Below are 27,683 nucleotides of genomic sequence, written 5' to 3'. Positions count from 1 at the left end.
CAGGTTTTCACGTTGTTTATTCTGTTTGCGCCAAGGCTCGTGCCGCCAATACAAAAACCAATAAATACAATCAACAACCACCCTCCTCAACTTTCCAGCAACGTGTCAACATTACAGAGATCTGGGAGCCCGGAAGCTTCAAAATTGATGGACAAGGATAAACCTGGAAGGAGAATTGGGGGGTGGAGGGAAAAGGAGGAGGAGATCGGCACAATCAAGAATATCTGAACTTATATGCAAAGGGTGTCCAAGTCTGGAGCTCTAGGGATTTCCCTCACTTTGCATGTTATGAAAAAGGGGGTCCTCCCAGAGGGGCAGAATTCCACAGGGGCTCTCCCTCTCGTGAAAAGCGGGAACACCTCAACGGAACCGAGGAAGGGGCACCCAGTGGCTCACGTTTAACCAGACAGACGAACTCTTGATTGCCGAGCCCCAGACCCCAGCGCTGCTGGAAAAGCTGCCCTTCAGTGGTTGTGTGGCCGGCCTCGCCCTCTGCCGCGGCCCGCAGGAGGGCCATCTACCGTGGAGCGGGGGTTCTTAATTGTTTCATCCACAGACACAATGAGGCACGCGGCCTCAGCTGCCGCGGTCAGAGCATTGATGCGCACGACGGCCGGCTCCCACACGAAAGCCTCGAAGTTGTCGGCGATGTCCTCGTTGTTCACATCCACGCCGTACCACATCCCACCCTGCGGAGCAGACGACACTCGTTAGGGCAGAGGTCAGCTGCTCCATATGTAAGACTTGCCAAAAAGGAGCACGAAATTGATTTAAAAACAGATACGCTCAAAATGACACTCGGCAGAGTGATCAACAAAGAGCCCCTGAGGATGGGCAGTTTATAAATCAAAATAATAATAGTAATAGTAATAGTAATAGTAATAGTAATAATAATAATAATAATAATAATAATAAAAAGGTTAGAATCCAACCCTACACCTGTGCACGTGTTATGCGCTGTCAAGTTGCTTCTGACTTTAGGTGACCCTATGAATGAAAGACCTCCCAAACGTCCTATCATTAACAGACTGGCCCAGATTTTGCAAACTGGAGGCCATGGCTTCCTTTATTGCTTAAAGCCATCTCCGTTTGAGTCTTCTTTTCCTTCCACTTTTCCTAGCATTATTGTTTTTTTCCAGTTGTGCTGCACCTACGAAGTTCTAAAGTACCCTTAACTCTGACAAGAAGGGAAACAGCATTCTTCTTGTGCATTCAGAGGCTAGCGGCAGAGCCATCAGTGGGATTGATATAAAAATAGAGAGGACACCAAATAGCTAAGAGGCTGGAAAGTCATATATGCCAGATTCGCTGCTCTGAAAACCTGCACGAGGAGAGGTTCGGCCCTCACCCCTGTTCCCACCAAGGCAGCCCACCTGTGCATGCTTGGCTCGAAGCTTGTTGAGGATGTTGGTGGCATCGAAGCCAGCATTGTCGCAGAGCTGGCGAGGAATAATCTCCAAAGCTTTGGCATAAGCCCCAATCAGCAGCTGCTGCTTGCCTGGAATGGTCCTGGAGTAGTCGCGGAGGTACTTGGAGAGTTCCATCTCAATCGCTCCTCCGCCAGCAACAACAGAGTCGTTCTGAAAGCACAACCGGAGGGAGGAGAAAAGGTCACTTTCTGTCACCAGAGATTCCACTGCTGCCGCAGCTCGTGCCATTCGCACAGCAGCTCTTGGCCGTTTGCCCGATGCAAACCTGGCTGGTGGCATTTGAGAGAATGGCAGAGAATCTGTCAAGTGCGAGTCAGTCCCAGCTGGCTGGCACAGACAAGAGAGGCCCAACTGCTGCATGATTCGAGCCCAAGTCTTCAGAACCCTGCCACCAATGAAACCCCTAATCCAGGCAGAGAATGAGTCAGGAAAACTGGCCCAGATTCTTGCAGCCCCTGCGACTGCTGAGGACCCCTTCACGCACTGCAAAGTGACAAACCTGGATGGACTGCCAAGAGTACATTCAATGTGAAGCCATGCATCCTGGCTCCCTGCCTCCATATTTTCAAGCACATGCTTAATGGCAAGGTGCAAAGCAACCCCCAAGACACCAGGGAAAAGCTTGTTTCCCTCCAATGTCTTGGAGACTGCTTTGCACAAAGCAACGCTGCTTCTTCACGGCGGGGTACCCAGACATTCCTGGCTAGCAGTCACAGGGGCTACACTGCAGGGCTCCTGAAAAGGCAGCTCCCTCACCAGAGGGTGTGCTTGGCCCTCCTCTTTCAATTCGCTTGGATCAGCAAGAGCCCCTTTCAATGTCTCTGCCAGCCTTCCAAAGGCCATGTAGGCCTTTCCACAGCCAACACAGGGTGCTGAACTCAAAACAGATTTATGCTTCTATTTGGATGTTTGCTCTTCATACCCTATTGTATTGCTTTGCTTATACTGTCCCAGCCATTGATCACATTAACCCTGCACTGTGTGATTCCCTTTGAGTCTCAGTGAAAAAGGCAGACTATAAACAACACAAAATAAATATGAAATCCAACTTTCCTCTGCAACGACAGCTGTTTTGGGCACAGCTTCCCCTGCTGCTGTTCTCTCGACCTGCCACATCCCATAACCTTAGCTTTACAAGCACAACTGCCTTAGCTACAAAGACTCACACAGATCTATAAAAACATGATTAAGCCAGCAAATCTATGCAAATGTTCCAACATGCCAGATGTGGACATGTATAAAAAGAGGAATTCTGGAAGTCTCTCTGGAGCAGTTGGTAGGAGAATGAAAAAAGACTGGACAGGTGAGAAATTGTGAAAGGTCTGCTTTTTTTTTAGCTGTGGATCAGCTGTGACTCATATGACCCAGTTTGGTGCAGTGGTTAAGAGCGGCGGGACTCTAATCTGTAGAACCAGGTTTGAATCCCCACTCCTCCACTTGAAGCCAGCTGGGGGACCTTGGGTCGGTCACAGCTCTCTCAGAGCTCTCTCAGCCCCACCCACCTCACAGGGTGATTGTTGTGGAGATAACAATAATAACATACTTTGTAAACCGCTCTGAGTGGGCGTTAAGCTGTCCTGAAGGGCGGTATATAAATTGAATATTATTATTATTATTGTTATTGTGTTACACTAGCCTAGTACCTCCTTCTACGCCAGACAACAACTCTCCTTCTTAGACAAGTCCCCTAAACCCAGCATTTCAAACTAGCACTCTCTGCATACAAAACATATCGTATTAGAAATGTGGGGGGGGAAATGCAAAAATACTCAATTCCTCCCTCCCCAGAACCTTTTATTCAGTTTCTCCAATGGAAAAATTGGGGGAGAGCAAAAAAACCTTTCCTTTTGACTTTTTAAAAGTTTCACCGCGGTCAAAAATTTTGCCAGCCAGCATTATACCAAGATCAGTATCAGCCGGCACAGAAGCCGGGGAAGCAAAAGAGGCACCAGAGATCTCTCAGAGGGGCCACGGACACACAGCTGAAGAAGGAACGAGCGGAAGTTTCAGTCACTCCAGATCCACAAGGACACAGTCTGACCCAATAAGCTGCTGCTCAGAATCTACGCAGCAAAAGCATTTAACTGAGCCAAAAGAAAAGCCTTCCTATATTTAGCGATGGTCAATTGATTCCAAAAAAGAAGATGGAAGGATAAAAGGAGGCGCAATATTGAAAAAGTAACAAGGAGGACTTCCGGTTTGGGATTCATGGAGGTCTGACGCAGCTCCAACTGCGGAGCTGACCGGACTGCCGTTTTAAGCGGCCGGTGGGGGCAAAATAGCCCGCGGCCAACTGCTCTCAGGCGGAGAGCAGGCAAAGAACGCTCAAGACCTCAGGGTGCGTTGATCTCGGGCGAGGGGGTGCTCTACGCGACGGGCCCCCTCACGACCCTTGAGGTCCCACCCTGTGACAGGTCGGCTATGATCTCTGCGGCAGTTTCGGGGCCAATGCGGTTGGCATAAGACCTACGTACCCAAGCTTCAACAGGGGAAAGAGGAGTAGAGGAGAAACGAAGATTGAAACAGTGATTACAACCCACGGAAAGTGAATGGGAAGGTAAAGATCACTATCTTCTGATACGGGACAGATTGTTAAAAGTAAAGAAGATTAAAAGTAGATTTTAAAACTGCAACAGGCTAACTATAAGGAGGAGAAGACTCGGCAAGAGTCGAAATAGAAAAAACACTAAGTTTAAAGAAGTTATTAAAGAATTTGGACTATTGTTTTGAATACTTGCGGTTATGGAGCTGTGAGAAAATTTACCATCGCGAGAGCTACTGCGGGAAGTCGGGAGACAGGAAGTACGTAATAACAATAGAGTTGCTGGAGAGAAGCGGCCCCTGCCGGAGGGCAGGAAGAAGGGAATCGCCATCTTTGAAAGGGGAAAAGCCGCGGCTTCAGCGGAAGAGGAAGTAAGCCATTTTGGATTACAAAAACCATAGAAGAGCCATAGAGAAAAGACACCCGACATTTTGGATTTTCTAAAAGTTTTTTCTTTGCAAAAAGACCGGGACATTTAAATTAAAAATTAAAAAGACACTAAATTTTACGCCACGGAGTTAAGGAAGAGGGCGGACTCGTGGGAGCGAGCTAAGGCAAGCCCCACGATGTCGAAAAAAGAGTGGCAATCGGCAATAGAGAACCTAGACAAGAAACTCTTAGAAGTGATTAAAGAACTTAAGGACATGAAACTGGAGCTGATCAAAGAGGTTAAACAGACAGTGAAAAGTGAGCTGTCAGAAGTAAAGAAAGGTATGGAAACAATGCAAAATGAACTGCAAGGAACACAGCAGAGAGTTAAAGTAGTAGAAGGCGCGGTGGAGAATTTAGCTGACACGCAACAAACAGAGATGAGGCTGATGAGGGGGAGAATGGCGGTTGCGGAAAGTAAACACATGGAGAAGCAGCTAAGATTTCGCGGCTTGCCGGAAGTGGAAGGAAAGACAGCGCAAGAACAGATGACTGAGGTGTTAGCTGAATACCTGGGGAAGGAGGAGGAGGAAGTTGTGGCTATCCTGGACGTGGTATATCGTGTAAATTCAAGAATTGCGACCCAGAGGAAACTACCAAGAGATGTGATTGTGCAATTCACGACCAGAAATATGAAAGAGAAGATTGTGACTAAACAGTTTCAAGATCCATTGGAGATTGACGGCAAGACGATTATCATCATGAAGGAACTACCCAGATCGGTGTTATTGGACCGGAAAAAATATAAGGCGCTAATTCAGATTTTGAAGGACATGAAAATTAGGTACAGATGGGAATTACCAGAAGGAGTGTCCTTTGAATTTGGAGGGGCCAAAAAACGCATCAGATCTGAACGAGAGATGGAGCGATTTATAAGAGACAATGAAAAGGACTTACCGGCAACAAGATTATGATTATGGAGTGTAAAGTTTTATCTTGGAATGTAAATGGACTTAATTCACCGAATAAGAGAAAAAGCATTTTTCACTGGCTATTAAAACAAAAATGTGATATTGTATGTTTGCAAGAGACCCATATTCGAAAACAAGATGTAAAGTATTTAAAATCAAAAAAATTGGGCAATGATTTTGCAGCGGCCTCTAATAAGAAAAAAAGAGGAGTAGTGCTTTATATTAAAGAGGAGCTGCAGCCAAAGTTTGTAATGAAAGATGTGGAAGCCAGATTTATAGCAGTGGAATGCGTATGGAATTTAAAGAGAGTGCTGGTAGTTGGAATTTATGCACCTAATGGAGCAAAAGAAAGCTTCTTTGAGGATTTAAGGAAGCAACTAGATGAACTTTCATATGACCAGATAATACTTGCTGGAGACTTCAATGGAGTGACAAATTTGGATTTAGATAAAAAATCATCAACTGCACAAAAGAAGAGAGGATTGTTACCAAAGTTGTTTTTTGAATTGATACAACAGGAAACCTTAGAAGATGTATGGAGAAGACAAAACCCGAAAAGCAGACAATTTACGTTCTACTCCGCAAGACACTTTACACTATCGAGAATTGATATGATCTGGGCCTCAAAAGACTTAGCGTTATGGACTAAAGAAGTGGAAATAATGTCGATGGTAGGCTCGGATCATAATCCAATTATGTGGAAATTGGGGAGAAGGAGCAAAAGGAAAGGATGGAGAATAAATGAGGACTTACTTCAAGAGGGAGAGAATATGGAGATGCTGAGAAGAGAGACAAAGTTCTTCATACAATACAACATGAATAAAGAAGTACCAACCAACAAGGTTTGGGACACTTACAAGGCGGTAATTAGGGGCATACTAATGGACTTAAATGGAAGAGCCAGAAAAAAGAAAGAGGAGAAGAGACAGGAGATTATGGAGAAAATAAAAGCCAAAGAAATACAGTTAAAGAAGAGACCAGGGAAAAAGAAAATTTATCAGGACATTAAAATATTACAAGAACAGCTGACAGCAATGAATAATAAAGAATTGGAGTGGAATCTTAAAAGACTGAATCAAAAAGGGTTTGAAGGTGCAAACAAACCTGGGAAATATTTGGCATGGCAATTGAAAAAGAGAAAGGAAAAGAAAACAATAAATAAAATATGTGAAGATAACAAAACGTATTTGGAACAGACATCCATTAGTAGAGCCTTCTATAAATTTTATGCTAAATTGTATAATAAGAGGTGAATAAAGAATCAATAGCGACATACTTGGAGAAAATGAAGCTCCCAGTAATCTCGGAAGCGTGGAGAGACAGACTGAACAATGAAGTAACGGATGAGGAAATAAAAATGGCAATACAATCAACAAATTTGGGAAAGGCGCCAGGGCCAGACGGACTTACAGCCAAATTTTATAAGACAACGGCCAATGAACTGGTACCATTCCTAAAAGAAGTGATTAATGGAGTATTAAAGGATCAACGGATTCCAGATACCTGGAAGGAAGCTAATATTTCATTGATCCCCAAAGAGGGCCAAGATCTGACTAATGTGAAAAATTACAGACCCATATCCTTACTTAATAATGACTATAAAATCTTTGCGAAGATACTGGCAGAGAGAGTGAAGGGATGGCTTTCGGAAGTTATTGAGGAGGAACAAGCAGGTTTTTTACCTGGTAGACAAATCAGAGACAATTTAAGGACAGTGATCAATGCTATTGAGTATTATGATAAGCGTTGTGACAAAGAGGTTGGTTTCTTCTTTGTTGATGCTGAGAAAGCGTTTGACAATTTGAACTGGGACTTTATGTTTGCCACTATGGAAAAGCTACAAATGGGAGAAAGATTCATAAGAGCAGTTAAAGAAATCTACAGAGACCAGAATGCAGCAATTGTGGTGAATGACGAGACTACTAAGAAATTGACTATAAGTAAAGGAACAAGACAAGGTTGCCCGTTGTCTCCGCTGTTATTCATTTTGGTATTGGAGATATTGATGATACAAATACGACAAGATGAAGAAATTCGCGGAATAAAAATAAAAGACTTTTCTTATAAGGTCAGAGCATTTGCGGACGATATGATGTTAATTGTGGAAGACCCAATGGAGAATATGCCAAAAGTGATAGAGAAGATCAAGGAGTTCGGAGATTTGGCAGGGTTTTATATTAACAAAAAGAAGTCAAAGATACTATGCAAAAATATGACTAAGCAAAAACAACAACTGTTAATGGAAATAACGTACTGTGAAGTAACAACTAAGGTGAAATATTTGGGAGTTGAACTGACTGCAAAGAATATAGATCTATTCAAAAACAATTACGAAAAATTATGGACTCAGATTGAGCAAGATTTGATCAAATGGAATAGACTGAATTTGTCATGGTTGGGAAGGATTGCAGCAGTTAAGATGAACGTGTTACCAAGAGTAATGTTCTTGTTACAGACAATACCAATTATCCGAGACTCTAAGCAGTTTGAAAAATGGCAGAGGAAAATATCAGACTTTGTTTGGGCAGGCAAGAAGCCTCGAGTGAAAATGAAAGTTTTACAAGATGCAAAGGAAAGAGGTGGAATGCAACTGCCCAATCTAAGACTTTACTATGATGCAATCTGCCTAGTGTGGTTGAAAGACTGGATGACGTTGAAGAATAAGAAATTATTGGCCCTAGAGGGATATAAAAAAATATTCGGATGGCATGCATACCTATGGTATGATAAAGTAAAAGTGAACTCTATGTTCTTACATCATTATATACGGAAAAGCCTATTTGCAATTTGGAAGAAGTACAGAGACTTTCTACAAGAAAGAACCCCCATGTGGGTGGTCCCATATGAAGTAATAGATCCGAGAGCTGTCGATACTGAGCAACAGTGTTTAACATATAAGGAGATAACCCGAATAGAATCTTCTAAACTTAAAATAAAGACACAGGACGAGTTATCACCCAACTATGATTGGTTTCAGTATAGGCAGATCAGAGATCTCTACAACTCGGACTGTGCAAAGGGAGGCATAAGAACAGAGAATTCGGAACTAGAGCAGACACATTTAAAAGAGGATAAGAAGGAAATTTCCAAGGTATACCAAGTACTGTTGAAATGGTATACTGAAGATGAAATAGTTAAAGTACAAATGGTGAAGTGGGCCATAAATTTTAACAAAGAAATAACAATGGAGGCATGGGAACACTTGTGGAAAAACACAATGAAGACTACAACGTGTACTAATATTAAAGAGAACATTTACAAAATGATCTATCGTTGGTACATGACACCAAAGAAGATTGCGCTAGGGAATTCGAACACTTCTAATAAATGCTGGAAATGTAAAAAACATGAGGGCTCTCTGTACCATATGTGGTGGACGTGTGAGGTAGCTAGGCAGTACTGGGGAGAAATAATAAAAGTAATAAGTGAGATTCTACAATTTCAAATCAATAAGAACCCAGAACTCCTGCTACTGAACTTGGGAATGGAGAATATTCCAGCCCAATATAGAACATTGCTATTTTACATGACAGCAGCGGCCAGACTTTTGTATGCGCAAAAAAGGAAAGTACAGGAAGTGCCAACTATTGAGGACTGGACTTATAAATTGCTGTATATGGCCGAAATGGACAAAATGACAAGAAAATTGAGAAATCTGAACCCAGGACAGTTCAACACAGACTGGGAGAAGCTGAAGCAATACGTGTTGAAGAAATGGGAGGTGGGAGGAGAACTGTGGCAGTTTGAGAACTATTGAAACATGACAAAATGTAGAGGGGGGGTGACTTTACCGGAGGGTAGAGAGAGAAATGAAAATGTCTAAGCAGCTATCTTGTTATATATAGAAAAATATACAGAATATGGATAGAAAATAACTAACTATAAGGACCAATTAATTAATATTGTTTCTGGTAAAAACGTGTAACATGTTAAACTGAATAAGTCTACCTGAAGAAATATATGGATCAAATTGATTGATAACTTTTGACGATAGTTATATAGATGTATAATTAAAGAAAGAGGAAATTAATAATATAATTAAATATAACTAAAGTAGAATGAAGATAAGATATGTAGAAAAAATAATATACAGAATATAAGTTAAATTGGTTGACTTATATGAATGAATGGATTATACGGTTTATATGGTATATGGTTTATAGAAATATTTGAAACCAGGAAATTATGAAAAAAGGGACAAATTGTTTGTCTAATACGGAAGAAGGGACTTAAGGATAGGGTATAGAGTGTTAAAAATAGTTAAAGAATTATTGCTTAGATTAAAGGGAAAGTATGTATCTGTTAGATAGATGAATTTAAAATGAGTAAGGGAAAAGGGACAAAGGGTTGGAAAACTGTTGGAAGTCTACAAAAAAGGGGGGAAAGGGAGGGGTTAGAAATTGGGAAATGGGAATTGATTGTAATGTGAAATTAAATGATTCTAATTCCAATAAAAATCTTATTAAAAAAAAAAAAGAAAAGAAAAAGTAACAAGGACATAGAGCATATTTTGCAAGCCCTGTAAGGGCTTGATCTAAGGCAGGGGTCCGCAGCCCTTTTCAGCCAGTGGACACATTTGGAAATTTGAGAGGGGGTGGTAAGCCCCAGACCAAATTACAGCCTCCCAAGAGGTGGGGCCCAAATCCCAAATGGCTTCTGCAGAGGGCGGAGCCTAACAGAACGCCTGCCTCCACGTACTTCCTGGGAAGAAGAAAAGCCTGAAGGGAGAACTGAGTCACTTGTTGACTAAGGAATGTCCAGGTGCTTACCAGTAGAAAAGAAAAAGACTCCAGTGGCACCGGTGAGACTAACTTATCTGAAGAAGTGAGCTGTGACTCAGGAAAGTTCATCCCCTACCACAAATTTCGTTAGCCTTATAAGGTGCTACTGGACTCTTGCTCTTTTCTGCTGCTACAGACAGACTAACACGGCTACCCATCCTGATCTACAACCAACCAAGCTCTTTTCCCCCAGTTGCTTCCAGATTTCTGGAAACTTTACATGCCTGGATCTTCTTCCACTTAACTATTCTCCAGCCTCACTATCTACCCCCCATTTAGATTCTTTTCCCCACTATCCCTCAGGGGCCTGGGGAGGGGGCGTAATACAACATGGTACAAGTTGTTAGCTTTTCTGCAGCAGGGTTGCTCTGCTGGTCAAATGCTGTGGCCTACACTGACTGGAGCAGAACCTGGAGGCAAGCACGCTGGCGGTTTGGAGAGGAGGGCCTTTGGATCCTTCTCATTCGGACTCTATGAAAGGCCAGGGGGAGCAGCAGAACATGCAGATTTCTCAACCTTGAAAGTCCCTCGCCCTCCAAGCTGACAGTCTCGAAGAGTACACACTATCCAACCTGCTCACACAGACCCAGGGGAGACGCGAGGCGTTATCCCCCTCAACGCTCTTCCAATGCACAGAACTTCCCTGCCAGGTTGCCTGCAGGCGATCCTTCACTGCCACAGGGGACCAAGCAAGAGCAACCAACACGTCCAAACTAGCCAATCCGCAGAGGTCAGGCAGCTCGAAAAGTACCTTGATGGCTCTTCTGACGATCATGATGGCATCGTGGAGGGAACGCTCCGTCTCCTCCATTAACTGCTCTGCTCCTCCCCGCAAGATTATCGTGCAGGTTTTGGCCTTTGGGCAGCCCGTGAAAAAGTTATACCTGTCAAGGAGAGGAAGGTGAGACACAGCACATGAGAGAGAGGGAGAGCATGGGAGCGAAAGAGGTTCAGTAAGTGGGGAGGGGGGATGTGGAAGGGGGGGGGGTGTCTGCCAGGGCAGGGCGACTGATAATGCTTCTTCATAGCAACCTGCTGCTACTTTGCCGAAGTCCCTGGGAAAGGACAAGCCGTGCACCGACATCAGGATCCTACTGCTAAAGACTGCTTTGGGTAAGAAAGGAGAGGATTGACCTTTGGCCAATGAAATCTCCAGTTTTACACTGAAACCGTTACAAACGTGCCCTCTGTGAGTAGCCCTCCACACTGTTGCCGTTAGAGGTTTGCTGTAACCATCAGTTGTAAGTGACTAGATTTTACTGGGAGATGAAGGCACAGTGAGAGGGCAGGTTAGAGATTTCGGAGAATAGACACTAGCACTACGTTGCCTTGCTTTCCGCATTAACACTGCAGCATTTTAATGATCTAATCATGTGTGATACTACTTCGATTTACATTTTGTCTGCCGCATTAAACACTCCCATGAAATACAAATACTTTCATTTATATAAGAATACAAACTGAACACCCAACATTTTTCAAGTGTTGGTTAGTTTTCTGATGAGAGGATCCGGGACCCAGGTTCTGCTTGGACGTGTCACCTCACATCCTGGATGTTTGCTGGATTGTACCCCTCCCTTTTCTGTACAAAGTAAGGGTGGTGTATGCAGAACACACACCCCCATCCTTTTTATCATCACAACAATCTTATAAGGTAGGTTAGGCTGAGTGAATGACTGGCCCAAGGTCATCAGTCAGGTTCCTCCTACTATGTAAAAGGCAAGCCATATTGGCGACGACTCACTTTTTATCCCCACACAGGCGCATTGCTGACGACTCTTTCCTTGAGGCCACTGCAAAGTTCCCACTTGCCGGCAGGAGGCAGCCTGCTGAATCGAAGGCCTAACCACCTCCCCGCGCCTCCTCTCAGCACCCTCCCACTCTGGCCCCCAAGCCGCAGCAAAGCGCCCGCTTGCCACCAGGAGGGGGCCCGCCAAATCAGTTTTCTAGAGCCCGCTGTATTTTTCCACACGATGGGCATTGTTGCTAGTGAATATATATGAGCTCTCGAGGGGTACCAAGCAGGGAACAAAGATTGCTCTGAATGTTCTTGGAGACAGCAGCGCCATGTATCCCAAAACGTGAATGCAGGGGTTGGGTTGTCAAGGACACACTTCCACCGACTCCCTCCTCTCGCAGTTCCTGATGGCTGGCTGACACCCTAAACCACACAGAGCACTGCAGGACGAACGCGACAAAACATTCGGCTACACAAGTGCTGCTCGGAATCCACTCCAATCTATGTTCCGATACTTGACCAAAGCAGGGCCTGTCATTTTTTGGAGAGGGACGGAAACCAGAGGAGATTCTACCATGCAGATGAAGCCAATTGGCCTACAAAGCATTCCTGGTTTTCTCAGCATTATTTGCAAAGAACGCCAGCTATGGAAGGGCAGGGAGAAAGATGCCAGCGCTGGAAATGGAGCCATAACGATCTGCAAACCCCCTGAACCAAACAGCTCAGTTCCCCACGGTTTTCCACTACTCTAGCAGCTCAGTCAGACTACGTTTACCTCTCCCCTCCAACCTGCACCTCCTCAAAGAGTGCACAACGCCCCAGGACATCGTCTGTCAAAGCAGAGGCGCTGGTCTGGATGGTGCCACCACAGGCCTGCAATACACAAAACAGAGTGTGATTTCAGCACAGAATTTGGTGCTACACAAAAACCAACTTAAAACCCAAACCAAGGCCAGCTAGTACACTTTTCTATGATTAACATTTAATTTTTTTTTACACTTTATTGAAAAATTAACATAACTTAAGTACACACACCCCAGCTTCCCACCCTGCCCCACAATTCATTCTGTATTCACACTTGTGGTTTAAGTGATAACCCTGAAAATTGCCCATCTCTTATAATGCGGATATTTTTTTCTTGTAAATGTGTGGATGAGTACAGCCAGACTGTGTCATGCCCCAACAACTTATTAATTTCCAACTGCCCTCAGCTTGCGATCAGTAAAAGCTTAGAAATAAGAACACAGGAAAGCTCTGCCCAACTGCCTCCGCAACACAAAACCAAAGTACATTTCCTGGGTCTGGCCAATCCCACAGGAAGATCTCCAGCATGAGGCCGCGAATAAAATGCGTAAAAGAATGTGTGCAGCTTTCGCCAAGAGCCTGTGGTTCTTGAAAGCGTACGCTACAAATAAGTTGGTTAGTCTTAAAGGTGCTACTGCACTCTTTGCTATTTTGCAACTACAGACTAACATGGCTAACTCCTCTGGATCTTAGTTGCCTTAATGGCCCTGACTGGGCAGAAAGGCGGGACATAAATATTACAAAATAAATTTTTTAAACACCCAATTATATAAGCAGGGGCCGACCGAGGACGTTTTGCTACCCCAAGCAGCTGCGCTGGGCAACAGCATACATAGTTGTGCCCACGTACCTTCATGCAAAGACCTTCAAGGAAGCACTCTCCATAGGTTCCCCTAACTGCTGCTCCTGCCCTAACTGCTGCTCCTGGGCATTTGGCCAATGCAGTAAAGACGAGCGGGGAAGCTTACCATCATGGTCCTCTTGAGATCTTCCTCGGGGACTCGGCCAGCACAGAACATGTCCCTGTCAGCAAAGTACTGAGTGGCCACGTCGCCAATGGGAAGCTTGGACAGCACCACTTTGGCGCCTGACTGGCACAGCTTATCCAGCTTGTCGTACAAGATGTTCCACTCGGCGTCCACAATGGCCTGGTAATCCTGCAGAAAGAAATGTAGACGAGACGCCTTCAGTGTCGGTTCTTTAGCCAGCGTGCTGTAGAGGTCAGCGTGCGAGACTAGATCTGCAATCAAACCTCCACCCACCAAACTGTAAAACTGACCGGATGATCTTGGGTCTTGCATTCACTTTCGCTCGGCTTAACTGCCCTGGCAGGATCGCTGCAAACATGAATATGGAGGAGGGGAGAAACTTTCGTGCTGCCCTGAGCTTCCTCGAAAGGAGGGTGTTATGAAAATGTAGTCGAAAATAATTTAGCACCAAACCCAGTGGTTTGGACTTAAAAGCAAGTAGCTCCGTGAATCCTGCCAGTTACAAAGAACTTTTCCCGTACAGTATTCTGACCCAGTGGTAACAATCCACACATGCAAACATGTTCACAAATGTAAATCTGTGGATAGTGCAGACGCACAAACTTCTGCCATCGATGGGGCCGCACTTCAGTTGGAGGGTGTGAGCTCAGACTCGCCCCATACTCCACTGCTCTTGCCCAACTAACGGAACTGCCTCATTTGACATCTCTGGTAATATTTGGGGAGCGAGAGAGAGAATAGGCAGTGCGGTAGAAACCCTGTAGCTTTCTGCATGGATTGTGGGACCCTTGGGTGAGGCTCACCAGTTCCCAAGGTGATGGCAGAGTGATGCAGGATTTTACCTCCTGCTGCAGAACGTGGGAGGGGGTAAACCAAATCTTTTACACCGGGCATGCATTCTACAGGCACTGCAGTACCCGAGAGATTCTTAGGATCCTACAGCTCAAAGGGACTCCAAGGGCCATCTAATTCAACCCCCTGCACAATGCACAGCTACTTCTCCCAGTGACACTTGGTCAGTGGTCAGAAGGGGGCAGGAAACCTTCAGCATCTGTTGCCATTACTTCCTGACCCCAAAGTACTGATCAGCATTCCCCCGGACACAGAAGAAACAGCCACGAGGGCGGAGTTCTATCTGCACCCCACCTCCAAAATCAAGCCTTTTACCTCCACGCTGTTGACCCTGACTTCGGCGTTGTCCTTCTCAGCCTTGAGCTCTAGTTCGATGTTGAGCAAGGCGATCTTGGGCGACTCGTACTTCTTGGGCTGCATCTCAAACCCAGCGTAGGAGAACGTTTTTTTGAAGGCCACTCCTGCCACCAACTGGGAATCCTGGAGAAAGAGCCGGTTGAGTTGGGATTTGGGGAGACGCACAAGGCTCCTTCAAATCCACCTGCTGAGTCCTTCTCTTAACACCACAACCAAGAGTGTTATGCAGCTGACCTCAACTATTTCTTTGACCGCCGATAACCAGTCTAAAGCAGCAACCCCTCTCTTGATTTGCTTAAACTGGAACACCAAAGGCACTTTTATCCATCTTAGTATACTAGGTTGCCCTGCTTAATATAAAGATTCAATAGCCCATACTAGAGACTACAGCTGGCTAGAAGCACTTAAGCTGGAGGGGAAATCTGAAACAGATATATTAAACAGAATCGGTATTGTTGTCTAACAGCAGAGTTTTCTTTAATCAGATTCAAGACAGCAACTCTTAACGTAGTGGGCTTGATAGTTTTGATTTTTGTTACAGCCAATGCTGACACAAAAGTACTCCCTGCAGTAATACATGCCCTGTTCTGAATGCTACCAAAAAGGAGAGTATCACGATACAGCACGGTTACCGAAAAAGATCCGTGAAAGCTAACTAACGTCACAGTAAAAGGTCACGCCAAACCAATCTACAACACGTTTACAGCAAAATCATGGCTTGTAATTTGTCAAACGTTGCTATTTCTATTAAACATGACACGCAACCAACAAAACCTCGGCAGCATCAAATGCTAATATAAATCATTGGCCTGGACACACACACTTTACTATATACTCTTCTCTTGAAGGAGCGGGGCTGACGTGTACGTTATATTGCAGAAATAGAATGTTGTGAATAGGAACAGCGTCAGTACCTGTTTTGTTTCATCTTGCCATCTTTGAAAAAGAACCGAAACGGCATTTTGCATAGGAACCGGTCCATCCGTCTGATGGCTTTTCCTTGATTGGACCGCTCCTTCTCGGTACAACACTCTCGCGCAGACTGTGGCAACGGACTGTCCCTGGAATCTAACAGCTCAGTGCCCGTATGAACAGTTTATTTGCTTAAGCACCTTGCACTTTAAGCGAATACCCATTGTTTGGAAATATATTGTAATAAGCAGGGACTTCTCATCCGGATGTATATAGGCTTTAGCACGTGGCACTTTAAGTGATTCCTTATTGTCCAGGCTAATGGTTTATATTAGCATTTGATGCTGCCAAGGTTCTGTTTGTTGTGTGTCATGTTTAATATAAATAGCGACGTTTGACAAATTACATTCAATGATTTTGCAGTAAATGTGTTGTAGATTCATTGCGCGTGACCTTTTACTGTGACTTTAGTTAGCTTTCACGAATCTTTTTCGGTAGCTGTTCTGAATGCAGCAGCAATGTGAGCCAAAACTGACACAGAGGGAGGGTCAGGAATGCTGGAAAATCCTGAGAGAGAGGGAGGAACCATCTGCTTCTTCCTAACTGATATGGACTGAAGGATGTGCCTGCACTTGCCCTCATGTTCACTGGCAGCAGAAAGAAGACTGGAGGCAGCAGCTCTCAGCCAGCAGGGTTAGATGCATGACCAAAGCGGTACTAGTGCTCCCTTAGCTCAACTTCACACCACAGAACCCTGGAAACTGTGGAGAGGAGAATCCCCCCCCACACAACACACAGGTTCGAAGAGAATGGAATTGGTCTCCAAAAACATTCAACTTCCAGAAAGACATTTACCAGACCCAGTTTCAAGGGTCTAAGATTTCCATAATGGAGATGGTTTACTCAGCCCTGGTTGCCAACTATTCATGGTTTTACCTACCATGGACATAGCACCACTTTATACTAGCATACCATATGAAGATGCACGCATGGTAGTGGAAGAGACTTTAAGTTTACACCCTAGTCCCTTTCCACCCACCCACTTCCTGGTATCCTTGTTGGAGATCATACTTGAGAAAAGTTATTTTAAATTTGACAACCAATTTTTCTTCCAAATAAAAGGTGTGGCAATGGGGTGCACAGCTGCACCCAGCACTGCAAACCTCTCTATGAACAAGCTGGAAAAGGAACACTACTGCAATCTGGTTTGCAACCCCTTTTTTGTACAAACAACAGCTTACAAACGCTATATTGATGATCTGATCATTATTTGTGGGGGATGCAAACCAAATTGAGGACTTCTGTAACTGGATGGAGAACGTTAACCCATATATACGTTTTAGCTAGCACTATAGTCGCTTTAAAATTAACTTCCTCGATATAACAATTTACAGGGATAGTAATGATAAGACTTGCAGTATGGCCCTTTAAGAAAAAACTGGCCGCAACTCTTACCTAAACTATTTACTTAAAAGCTGTTTCAATCAGAAGTAAGCCAAATTCAACGGGGCTCACTCTGAGGTCACGGATTGCAGCGCTTCTGCCCAAAAGGATCTATAACTTGCTCCAGTCTTGTGAGACAAGATATTTCCTTTTGTTGTACAACTGGGCAACCAAGATAGCGCCACTTCCTCAGTTCCTCTCTCTCACCCAGTCAGAATCGAAGGTAAGTTGTGGCTCTGGCTCCCTATCTCTCTCCCTTTTGGAAGTACCTAGTCAAAGGAGAGCTTTTACATTGGCAAGATGGTGTGCTCTCCCCTCTGCAGGTTTGGAGGGGAGATGTAAAAAGGTCCCCATGAAGGAGTGCCCTGTGGCACTGAAGAGGTGGACTCAGCGGGTCATGTCCTGTTCTACTGCCGTTTTTATCAGGGTATTCGTTCAACTACAATTACCCCACTGCTTAAAGGTTTTCCAGGCTGTTCTGATGTTGATGTTTCAAAGAAGCTTCTAATGGGTGTTAACCAGCAGATTACTATTAGCTATGCACAAAAAACAAAAAAAAAAAAATCAGTATCTTGCAAAATCCATCAGGATTTTAAATTTTAGTAAATTCTGACTGCCATGTAGCAGGATTGACCTTCTGTATTTTTAAATTTGCTCCAATGTACATTTTTCTGATCTTTCGATTTGTACAGGTCATAGACCGAATAAATCTGAATCATCCGGTCAGCAAATTGATTCGAGCAGCGGTCATTTCGTAGAAAAAGAGCTGGAGGAACTCATTAGGATATACCACGCCCCTTGACATCACCTGAAGTGTGTCATTAGCATAACTGATTTGCATATGCCACACCCCCTGACATCACCTATCCTCGCTGTTTTGGACCCAATCCTGGCCATTCAGGGCTGAAATTGGGCCCCAAATGGCAAAAACGGGCTGAAAATAGCCGCAAAGGGGCCCCAAATGGTCAGGATTGGGCTGCTGCTGAGCAGGAGAGTGATCCACCACCTGTCAGAGGCCCGATCCGGGCCGTTTCGGCCCAAACCAGCTGAGAGTCAGGTGGGCGGGGCCACCTGTCATGTGACCTCTTTGGGGAACTGCCGGGACTGTGTTCCGGCGCGTTCCCCCTCAAAATGAGCCCTGGAATGAAAGACTAAGGGTCACCCTGGCGTCTTCAACTAGCCTCTTTCTTTTCCTTGGAAAGTAATTCAGTTTGTGACCCCTTGGAGTGGAAACGGACACTGCATCTAGCCTTCCCCACAAGATTGTCGTGAGGCTAAGCAGGAGACAAGGAGGAGCTAAAATGACATGACGGATGAACCGGATGGGCAGGCACTCACTTCCAGGGCGCCTCCCTGCACTTTCTTTATCCCGATCATTTTGACCTGCAGGAGTTCATCGAGCATCATGACAGCATCCACCACCATCTGGGCAAAGAAGTCCTTGTGCTGGGCAATCAGTTTGGAGCTCAGGGCGGTGGCCGCACACTTCTCCAGCAGGCTTTTGAGCTCCCTATGGGATGAACACGCACACATGAATACCAGCGAACCACACAAGCATTCGTATTCCACAAGCGCACAACAGAAGTGCCACACAGCTTTCCCAAGTCACAGTCTTAGAAAGGATTAGAGCCCTGGCTGGAAACTTATTTTTTTTTAAACCAACAAACAAAACCAGGGCCACAGACATGGGCTGCTCGCCACGGATTTAATTCTACATCAGACGACCAAATGATCTTTTAACCCCCATGCCATCTCCACGGGGTGAACAGCTACAGAGGCTCCGGCAGCACCCCTTCTTGAAGGCCAGTTGTTTGCAGAGAACAGCTGCAGCTCCTCAGAGAAGCTCTGACAGATCATCTGCTGGAGAGCAGGGACTGAAAAAACACTTTACCTCTTGCATCCCGACTTGATAAAAAGTGGTCGAAATACCGGGGTGGGGGGGCCTGGGGCTCAGTGGCAGAGCATCAGCTTTGCACGCAGGTCCCAGGTTTCAATCCCGGCATCTCCAGCTGAAAGGATCAGGCGGAAAGTGACGGGAAAGAACCTGGAGAGCTGCTTCCCATCTGAGTAGGCAACACCGACCTCGATGCACCAATGGTCTGATTCCGTATTAGGCAGCTTCCTGTGATCAGAGCCTCACAGGTTACCCACATACAGCAACTGGGCTTCAAGTTGCCAGTCCCTAGATTTAGTTAAAACAGATATATGCTGCCTTTCCATTGAATTTAGGTTCCTCAAAACAGGGAACAATCAAAACAATGTTAAAATACAGATTATACGTAACTGTTTAAAACATTTAAATAAAACATATTATCACCATCATCACACAAACATGGGACGAAGACCAGTGAGAGTTAGTGAGGGAAAGCCAAACAAAAAAATCTTCACCTGCTAGCAGAAGACAACGATAGAGGGAGAGAGACCAATCTCCCCGGGAAGGGAGTTCCACAACTAAAAAGACCCTTTCGGGGGGTTGTGTCTCCCATCTAGTCTTAGACGACAACTGGGTACCTGAAGCAAGATGACAGAGCAACTGGGCAGGTTTATATGGGAATAGACAGTTCTTAAGATAGGCTGGACTCGAGCTGTAAAGGGTTTTAAAGGTCACCCTGAATGGGGCCCAGAAGCAAACTGGGAGCCAGTGTAGGTAGAACAAAACTGGAGCGATATGGTCCCTGCAACCTGCTCCCATCAATATTCTGGCTGCTGCATTCAGTACTGAATGTAGCTTCCAGACACTCTTGAATGGCAAGACTCGCGTACAGCATAGATTTGACACTGGCCACATCACCACTTTGCAACACACACACACACACACACAAAAACAACAACATCCAATTTCACAAATACAGTAGATGTAACGGCAAGTGCACCACTCTTAACACACACAAAAACTGCTTCAGGTGTCAATATAAATATGTACACAACTCAGACACAAGGAAGAGAAACTGCAGACCGATCCTTTCTAAGCGGAGATCAGATGAGACAAGAACTTACTCGGGGTCCGACTTCTTGACAGTGACCGCAATCGTCTTGATCTTACTGACAGCCTGCCAAAACAAGGCAACAATCCATTGGTGGTTTGACCCTTTATCTGCTGCTTGCCAGTGCTGTAACGGACTCTTTCTCCGTACCTTGCTAATAGATCCTACTATCTCAAAAGAAAGATTTCTCTTTTACTCTTGGATAGCTTTCAGCAATTAGCCTGTCAAACAGGACTGTTCTTTTCAAAAGTACAGTTCTGTTCAAAAGAACAGTACATTTATTTATTTAGGGTTCTATTTGCTTTTGTCCCTTCTCATCCAAGTTCACAGACATCTTTCTAGAGTTTATTTATTTCCTTTATTGAAATTACACCCTAGTTCCTTAACAAAGCAAGTTATCAAAAGATGTATCATTATTAATATAAATCCTATAAAAACAGAACACAGAAAGGCAGTAAGAATTAGGTTTGCTAACATCTCCTAATAAACTCTAAGTTTAAAACAATCAGAGTTTCTGTGAAATGCATTAAGATTCCCATAGCATACAATGCAAAGATAAAAATCTCACCTAGATTCTCACGAGATTTCTTCCAATCAGAACTCTAACATACTATCTGAATTTGCATGTTTTACAGGTTATCTCATGCAAGCATCTAAGATCTTTTCATGTGATAGCATAAACAAACTATGATTGGTTTGATGCTTCGTTAGATATTCATTAATTTCTATTGTATAACCTCTTAATTAGCCAAAACGTGATGTATACCCAACTTGCAAAACAAAACTATAAATCTGTGAGAAATGATAGAAAGAGTTAAGTTGGTAGATTACTAGTGGTCTGCTCTCTGATAGAGGAACATTAGTCTAGACAGAATCCACTATTTTTAATTAGCTGTCAGAGATGAAAGGACACCAGTTTTGGTTACCTAACATTCTGAGGGGGAAAACCCACAGACAGTTCATGGAAAGTTGAGAAGTTCACACAGAATACAAGTGTATTACTCTGTATTACTTAGTGTTGCTTACTGCAATAGGCTTTAAACTACGTTACAGCAGCAATGCCCTCTTCCAGTCATTATATGCACTAACTCCAATCTGAAGCTCTCGCTGTGAGTGCGGCGTAGTGGGAAGTTCTCTCTATTTATTTACTTAGAATAGTTCTACGCTGCCTCTTCAGAATCCTGATCAAGGCAGCTTACAATTAAAAACATGAAATTCAGTTATAAGCTTGGGAGAGAAACATCACTCTCTGCTCCAAAGATTAAACCAGAGAGAACTACACGGGTTGCTCAGATAACTCACTGCCTTGCCTTTTAACACCAATGGTATTTTTTACTTCCCCAACCCTGGACCAAGATTCAAGCTCAATCAGAACAGTCGTCTCTCTTCCTTTCATCCCCCAACATTTTGTGGACATAAAAGCTGGTACAACATATGCAACTCTTTGGGCAAGCCAGGACAGTGAGCGAGCCTGTGGGTCTAGTCCAAGAACTCTTACCAAGTTAGTGGCAGTGCGGAAGGCGCGGATGATGATCTGGGGATGCAGGCCTTCCTCCACGTAGGGCTTGATTTGCTTTAGGAATTCAGCAGCCAGGAGGGTGACCGAGGTCGTGCCATCACCAACCTACAGGAGGAAAATAAAGGAGACTAAAAAGCAGGGTTTTTTAAATAGGAGACTCACGAAGGAGCATACTTTCCCTCCCATACTTCCGGCTTCCCCCTTGATTTCACAAGAGATGGGTAAGTGCTCTTGACTCTATCTGTCTCTTTCTGTTCCTTCTCTTATGTGAGCCGCTTAACATTGCAAAATCAAAATCAGGGAGTTTAGTCCAAGAGAAGAGACGATCTCTGGGCTTAATGGTGTTTCAGGACACTCATGTAAAGAACAGCTTTTGATGAACGCTTAAGGCTTAATTCCCTGACCTGGATAGTCCAGGTGAGCCTCATCTTGTCAGATCTCAGAAGCTAAGCAGGGTCAGCTTTGGTTAGTAATTGGATGGGAGACCTCCAACAAAGACCAAAGTTGCAGAGGCAGGCAATGGCAAACCACCTGTTAGTCTCTTGCCATGAAAACCCCACCAGGGTCACCGTAAGTCAACTCTTCTTCCCCCCCCCCCAAGTTCAATATACTTTATTTAAAAAGAGCATATTTTTTACAAATATGAAAAAACTTTTACAATTACAATTTTTAAAAATTTAAACAAAACTAGACTACTACAATTTGTGTGTGTGTGTGTACACACATATACACACACACACACACCAATTATGTTATCCGAGTAAAGATAAAAAAACCATATAAACATTTATGTTGTGGTTCATATGCATAATAAAGATTATAAATATTTTACATTTGGTTGAAGATTGTTGCTTTCTGTATAAACGAAAATGGGAAACCATTTCTCCACAAAGTTAGTATGGTTTGGGTAATGATCTGCAAAATATAACTTATCATTTATTTTCTCTAGTATAAAATGGTCCCGTATTTTTGAGAAACATTTATCTATCGTTGGGAGTTGTTTTGATTTCCAATTCGATGCGAGAATGCTTTTAGCTGCTACTGACATGATATTTGTAAGATCTCTTCTGATCTTGAGTATATCCATAAGTCAACTCTGACTTGAGGGCCGGCTTTCATTTTTCAAAGGCTTAATACAGCTTAAAAAGCATCTGTTCAAAGAGATCGGAGCACCACCTTCCACCCTTATCTGAGACCTGCCCCATTCTCACCTCTGCATCCTGTGACTTGGCGATGTCCACGAGCGTCTTTGCAGCAGGGTGTACCACATCAAGAAGCTTCAAGATGGTAGCGCCATCGTTGGAGATTGTTGCTTTGCCTGCAGTATAGGTCATAAACAAACATCCTAATTCGACGTTCCAGCAACATTAGACCTAGTCAACTAAGATCCTACACATCCAGGCTCTTCCCAAAGTTAGCACCACGAGGAAAGCCGTGTTGGATAAGACCTAATGATCCAACTAGTGCAGAATCCTGTTTCACCTAATAGCCTGACAAAAAAACCTTATAAAGCCCACAGAGTGCTGAGGCCAAAACCTCCCCCCTGTTACTGTCTCCCCAGCACTGGTCAGAGGCTAAGCAACTCAGGTTAGTTAAAGGGTTAAGATCTCAGCAGCAGCTACTGATGCATACTGAGAGCCAGTTTGGTGTAGTGGTTAAGAGCAGCAGGACTCTAATCTGGAGAACCGGGTTTGATTCTCCACTCCTCCACTTGAAGCCAGCTGGGTGACCTTGGGCTAGTCACGGCTCTCTGGAGCTCTCTCAGCCCCACCCACCTCACAGGGTGATTGTCGTGGGGATAATAATGACATACTTTGTAAACTGCTCTGAGAGGGCATTAAGTTGTCCTGAGGGCGGAATATAAATCGAATGTTGTTGTTGTTCCAAAAGCATAGCTGCGTCCCCAACCCCGATTTATCCATTTTTCCAGCACCCCAAGCTCTGATTTCCTGATTCGAAACAATGTGCTAACATCTAATTTACCGATCTATACAATTTAATTCCTCACGAGTTCTAGCATGAAGATCACTGGACTCTTAAAACAGACACAGAAATTCCTCTGTGGAGTTGGGGGGTCGGGATAATTGCCATCAAAGCCGACAGATGCCGACTGTTCAAGGACAGCTTGGTCCTTAGGGCAGATAGCTACTCTCTTCCATCTTGTTAGCTACAAAATAACTATTCTTCCAACCTGGCAAGATCTTCAAGACAAGCACCAACCGCCCGACGGCAAGGTAACCTGGTATTACGCCCCAAACAAGATTCGTCACTCCCCCCTTCCTCCAAATTCTGATAATGACCAACCTGAACAAATTTGTACCCCTTCCCAAAATTCAGATACCTCCAGAACAGCTGCAAGAGAGCTACTGTGCAGAGCTCTTGTATGAAAAGTGTCTTCTATATCCCGACAGACTGACCAAAGGCAGGCACGCTTACCTCTGTCATCAACAATGAGCTTGTCCATGCCTCGGGGGCCGAGTGTGGTGCGGACAGCTTCTGCAACAACCTGGCAGGCATTGATGTTGCTGACCAGCTGTGGGACTCCTTGAGAGGTGTCTGTGCCCTCTTTCAGCAGGATAACAGGTGTGGGCTGCAAGAGTGGCAAGGTGTTAGACAAAGAACTTCTCAAGACTTAAAATGCAAATACTGTAGTGCAGCCAGTATGGTGCAGTGGTTGGTGTCAGACTAGGATATGTGAGATTCAGGTTCAATTCCCTGCACGGACATCGAAGCTCGCTGATTCATCTTGGGTCAGTCAAATACCCTCAGGCTAACTTACCTCACAGGGCTATTGTGAGAATAAGAGGAGAAAGATATATGCAGTTTTGGGTCCCCACTGGGGAAGAAAGGCAGGGTATAAATGAAGTAAAAAAAAATAAACGGGGCCAGCATAACACAGCACAAGAGCTGCAGTCCTTTGCACTTGAAAGGCCAGTGTGGTTATGCGCATCATCTACCATATGCAAAAGACAGATAAATACAACGGCAAGCAAGATTTCAACTAGATGACAGATTTACAAGCTTCACCATTCCACTCGCTGAGGTTCAGGGAGCTTGTTACGACCCCTTTCTTTCTCTTCGGTAGATTTGGTCTTTAAGCCTTTTTTATTCTTGCCACTCTTGGCAGATTGCTGCCACTAGGAATTAAACTCCAGAGTAACTTAAATTTCTCCTTTTAGTAACGTGCCCAAAGGTCAGGCTTTTTGTGGTACTATGTGGTCCTGAGGAAGGAATGGGAGATAGGAATAACTCTGGGATTTAAAAAAACAAGCATTTATTTTTATAAGAAGCGTTATCGGTTTCTTATTGTTTCTTAAAAAAGAGTAGTTCTCAGTTCTTAAAGTTACTTTACTTAAACGCAGTCACACAGATCTTCTCTCAGGCTTCACACATAGCTTGCCTGCTTTTGATATTAATTTCTCTCTCAATTACAAGTAAGACATTTTCTCAGGCGTGCACACAGTTTGCTTGCTTTTCCCTGACCGAATGTTCTTTCACAAACACACAGCTCAGGCTTCCACCTTCATCTGTACCACACCAAGCATTTAAAGATACACACACACTTAAAATCATTACAGAGCTATTAAATCTGTCGCCCCTAACTTGCCCAGTTTACGGCTGAGCTACACCAACACAGAATGTTCACAAAGCCCTCAACTTACCCTGCACACGGGTGAAGTCAACAGCAGCCCATACACGGGCTTTCTTTGTGGTGGCCCCTACCCTGTGGAGCGGCCTTACTGAGGTCAGGAGTGCCCCCACTCTCCTGGCTTTCCGCAAATGATGCAAAACAAAATTATTCAAAAAGGCGTTTGTATTACGAGGGGCTTACCACTATGTTGCCTTACGTACTAGCTGTTGTTTTAAATACATGCTCCTATGAGCTACTTGTGCTTCATGCGGTCTAACGTCAGCTCTAGAATTGCTTCTGTTCTGTTTCAGCATTTCTTCAGCTCTGTATTGGATTCTTACTAATGCCTTGTCTTTGTAAAATTGTGGCATTGTTTATGGAAATGTCCTTGAAATTGACTGCACTAATCTCACACTGTGTCCGCCTTGAGTGTCAGTGAGACAGGTGGACTATAAATGACATAAATAAATAATGTGCTGAGCAGCGCCAACTGCGTCAGCAAAGTAAAAAAATCAAGTGAGATGGGCACCAACCAGAGATGGGACATCTTCTGTGCTGGCGCCTGTCCCTGGACTGCCCTTCCTCAGAAGTTTCCCAGCAACCCAGTTTGTCAACATTTAGGCGCCACCTCAAAAGCAGTTTCGCTTGCCCACAATGTTCACCCCTTCCCATCTTTCAGACAGCTAGTTTAATATCTTTTGTGAACTTCATTGCGCTCTGCATTAGCAACCACTGGGTTTTGCCGAGTTAGTTTTATTCGGATTGTTTTATCTGAACGTTAACGCTTTCAATTTGGATTTCAACCCTCAAACATGCGGGGCTATGATGTTGATAGGAAAGGAGCTTGGAATGCTCAGAAACTGAGGAACAAGGAACAAAAGACACAAACGTATGGTGTAGCATAGTGGTTAAGTGGCTAGGCTGCAAATCAACCCTCTGCTGGGTTCGAATCCCACTCCTGCCATGAGCTCAGCAGGTGGCCTTGGGTCAGCCACTCCTCTGAGCCCAGCTCCCCAGCTGCATTGTGGGGATAATAACAACACTGACATTATTCACTGTGCCAAGTGTGGCACCAATCTGTCCAGACAGCAGTATACAAATTAACCAGTATTCTTAGTATGCAAGTTATAAGAGCAGCCCTGTTTGATCAGACCCCTTGGTTCATCTAGTCTAGCATCACGTCTCACACAGTGGCCGACGAGTTCCTCTGGAGGGCCAACAACAGCATACAGAGGCCAAGGCCTTGCCCCAATGTTGCATCCTAGCACTGAGGTTTACTGCCTTTGAAGGGGGGGGGGTTCCCTTTAGTCACTATGGCTAATGGCCACCAATAGACCTAATCCTTCCTTAATCTGTCTTTTAAAGCTGTCTAGGCTTATAGCCAGCACCACATCCTCTGGCAGCAAATGCCACAATTTAATCACTCCTTGAGTGAATAATAATAACAACTGTGTGTATATACCACTCCTCTAGACAGATCAGTGCTCTATTCAAAGCACTTGATAAAAAATAAAAATTACATTGAAATACAAGGAAACAGAGCTTCCTCTTGTCCACCGTGCGCATCAACTTCACAGGGTGACCAGTGAAGTGTTTTGGCAGAGGGAGAAAAAGTTCTCTTTATCCACCCTCTCTGCCCAGCACATAATTGAAAGGGAAGAAGGCAGCTGAAATGTAGCTAAACATCGCAGGGGAGGAAAAGGATGCCAAAGGAACATGTGACATTCCCCTCCATAGTTTTAGAGGCGGGGCAGGGAGGCTGAGATGGAAGCATCTATCCCTCAGCAACTTTGCCAGGAGATGCCAGGGGGTGCCAAAGCTTGCCTTGCAGAGAGGCATCTCGAAAAGACTCCATTTCCCAGCATGCACCTGGAGACTATGCTACCTGCAGCAGACCCCCGACCACAATATCCCCAGGTAAGGCCACCCTGTCACAAGACTACATCTCCCAGCACACCCTGCGCGGGACTCCCCGTTCCACGATGAGAGCCGGCTCCCGCAGAGCTTGCCGGGATTGGTAGTGCCTATGAAAACCACTCTCGCCTCAGGGTATCCTCAGCGACGCCCGTCCACCGCGCGTGGAAACGGACGGGGGGGGGGAGGCTCCATATTTCCCTCTTTCGGCTTCTCAGTTCCCTCAGCCGCCCGCCAATATCGCCTCAGCCCCACCGGGGAGGCTCCCCCGGGGACAGCAGACCCCGCGAAGACCGAGGCGAGCCTCTCTCCAAGGCGGATGCGAGTGGATCACCCTCCTCCTCCATTCACTCACCATCATCTTGCCGGCGGAGACCCGGTCAACGGTCACTTCCCACAATGCCCCGGGCGCGCCACTAGAAGCTTCCCGCAAGGAGGCGCGGCCAG

General features: G+C 44.8%; 1 protein-coding gene across 1 annotated transcript; it reads right to left on the bottom strand.

The window, feature by feature from the left end:
• CCT7 (chaperonin containing TCP1 subunit 7) lies at positions 1-27,683 on the bottom strand. Its single transcript, XM_054990436.1, has 12 exons — positions 27,592-27,683; positions 24,128-24,281; positions 22,903-23,009; positions 21,671-21,796; positions 20,186-20,238; positions 18,527-18,698; positions 14,792-14,956; positions 13,604-13,792; positions 12,607-12,704; positions 10,845-10,977; positions 1,374-1,580; positions 1-689 (listed from the first exon to the last, which is right to left on the bottom strand). Exons 1-12 carry the CDS (start codon positions 27,595-27,597, stop codon positions 465-467), a joined length of 1,635 nt encoding a protein of 544 aa, XP_054846411.1. The 5' UTR covers positions 27,598-27,683; the 3' UTR covers positions 1-464.

The sequence above is a fragment of the Eublepharis macularius genome, chromosome 10, assembly GCF_028583425.1.
Source record: "Eublepharis macularius isolate TG4126 chromosome 10, MPM_Emac_v1.0, whole genome shotgun sequence".
Taxonomy (NCBI): Eukaryota; Metazoa; Chordata; class Lepidosauria; order Squamata; family Eublepharidae; genus Eublepharis; species Eublepharis macularius.
The sequence above is the reverse complement of the archived record's forward strand: the minus strand, read 5'-3'. Positions and strand labels throughout refer to the sequence as shown.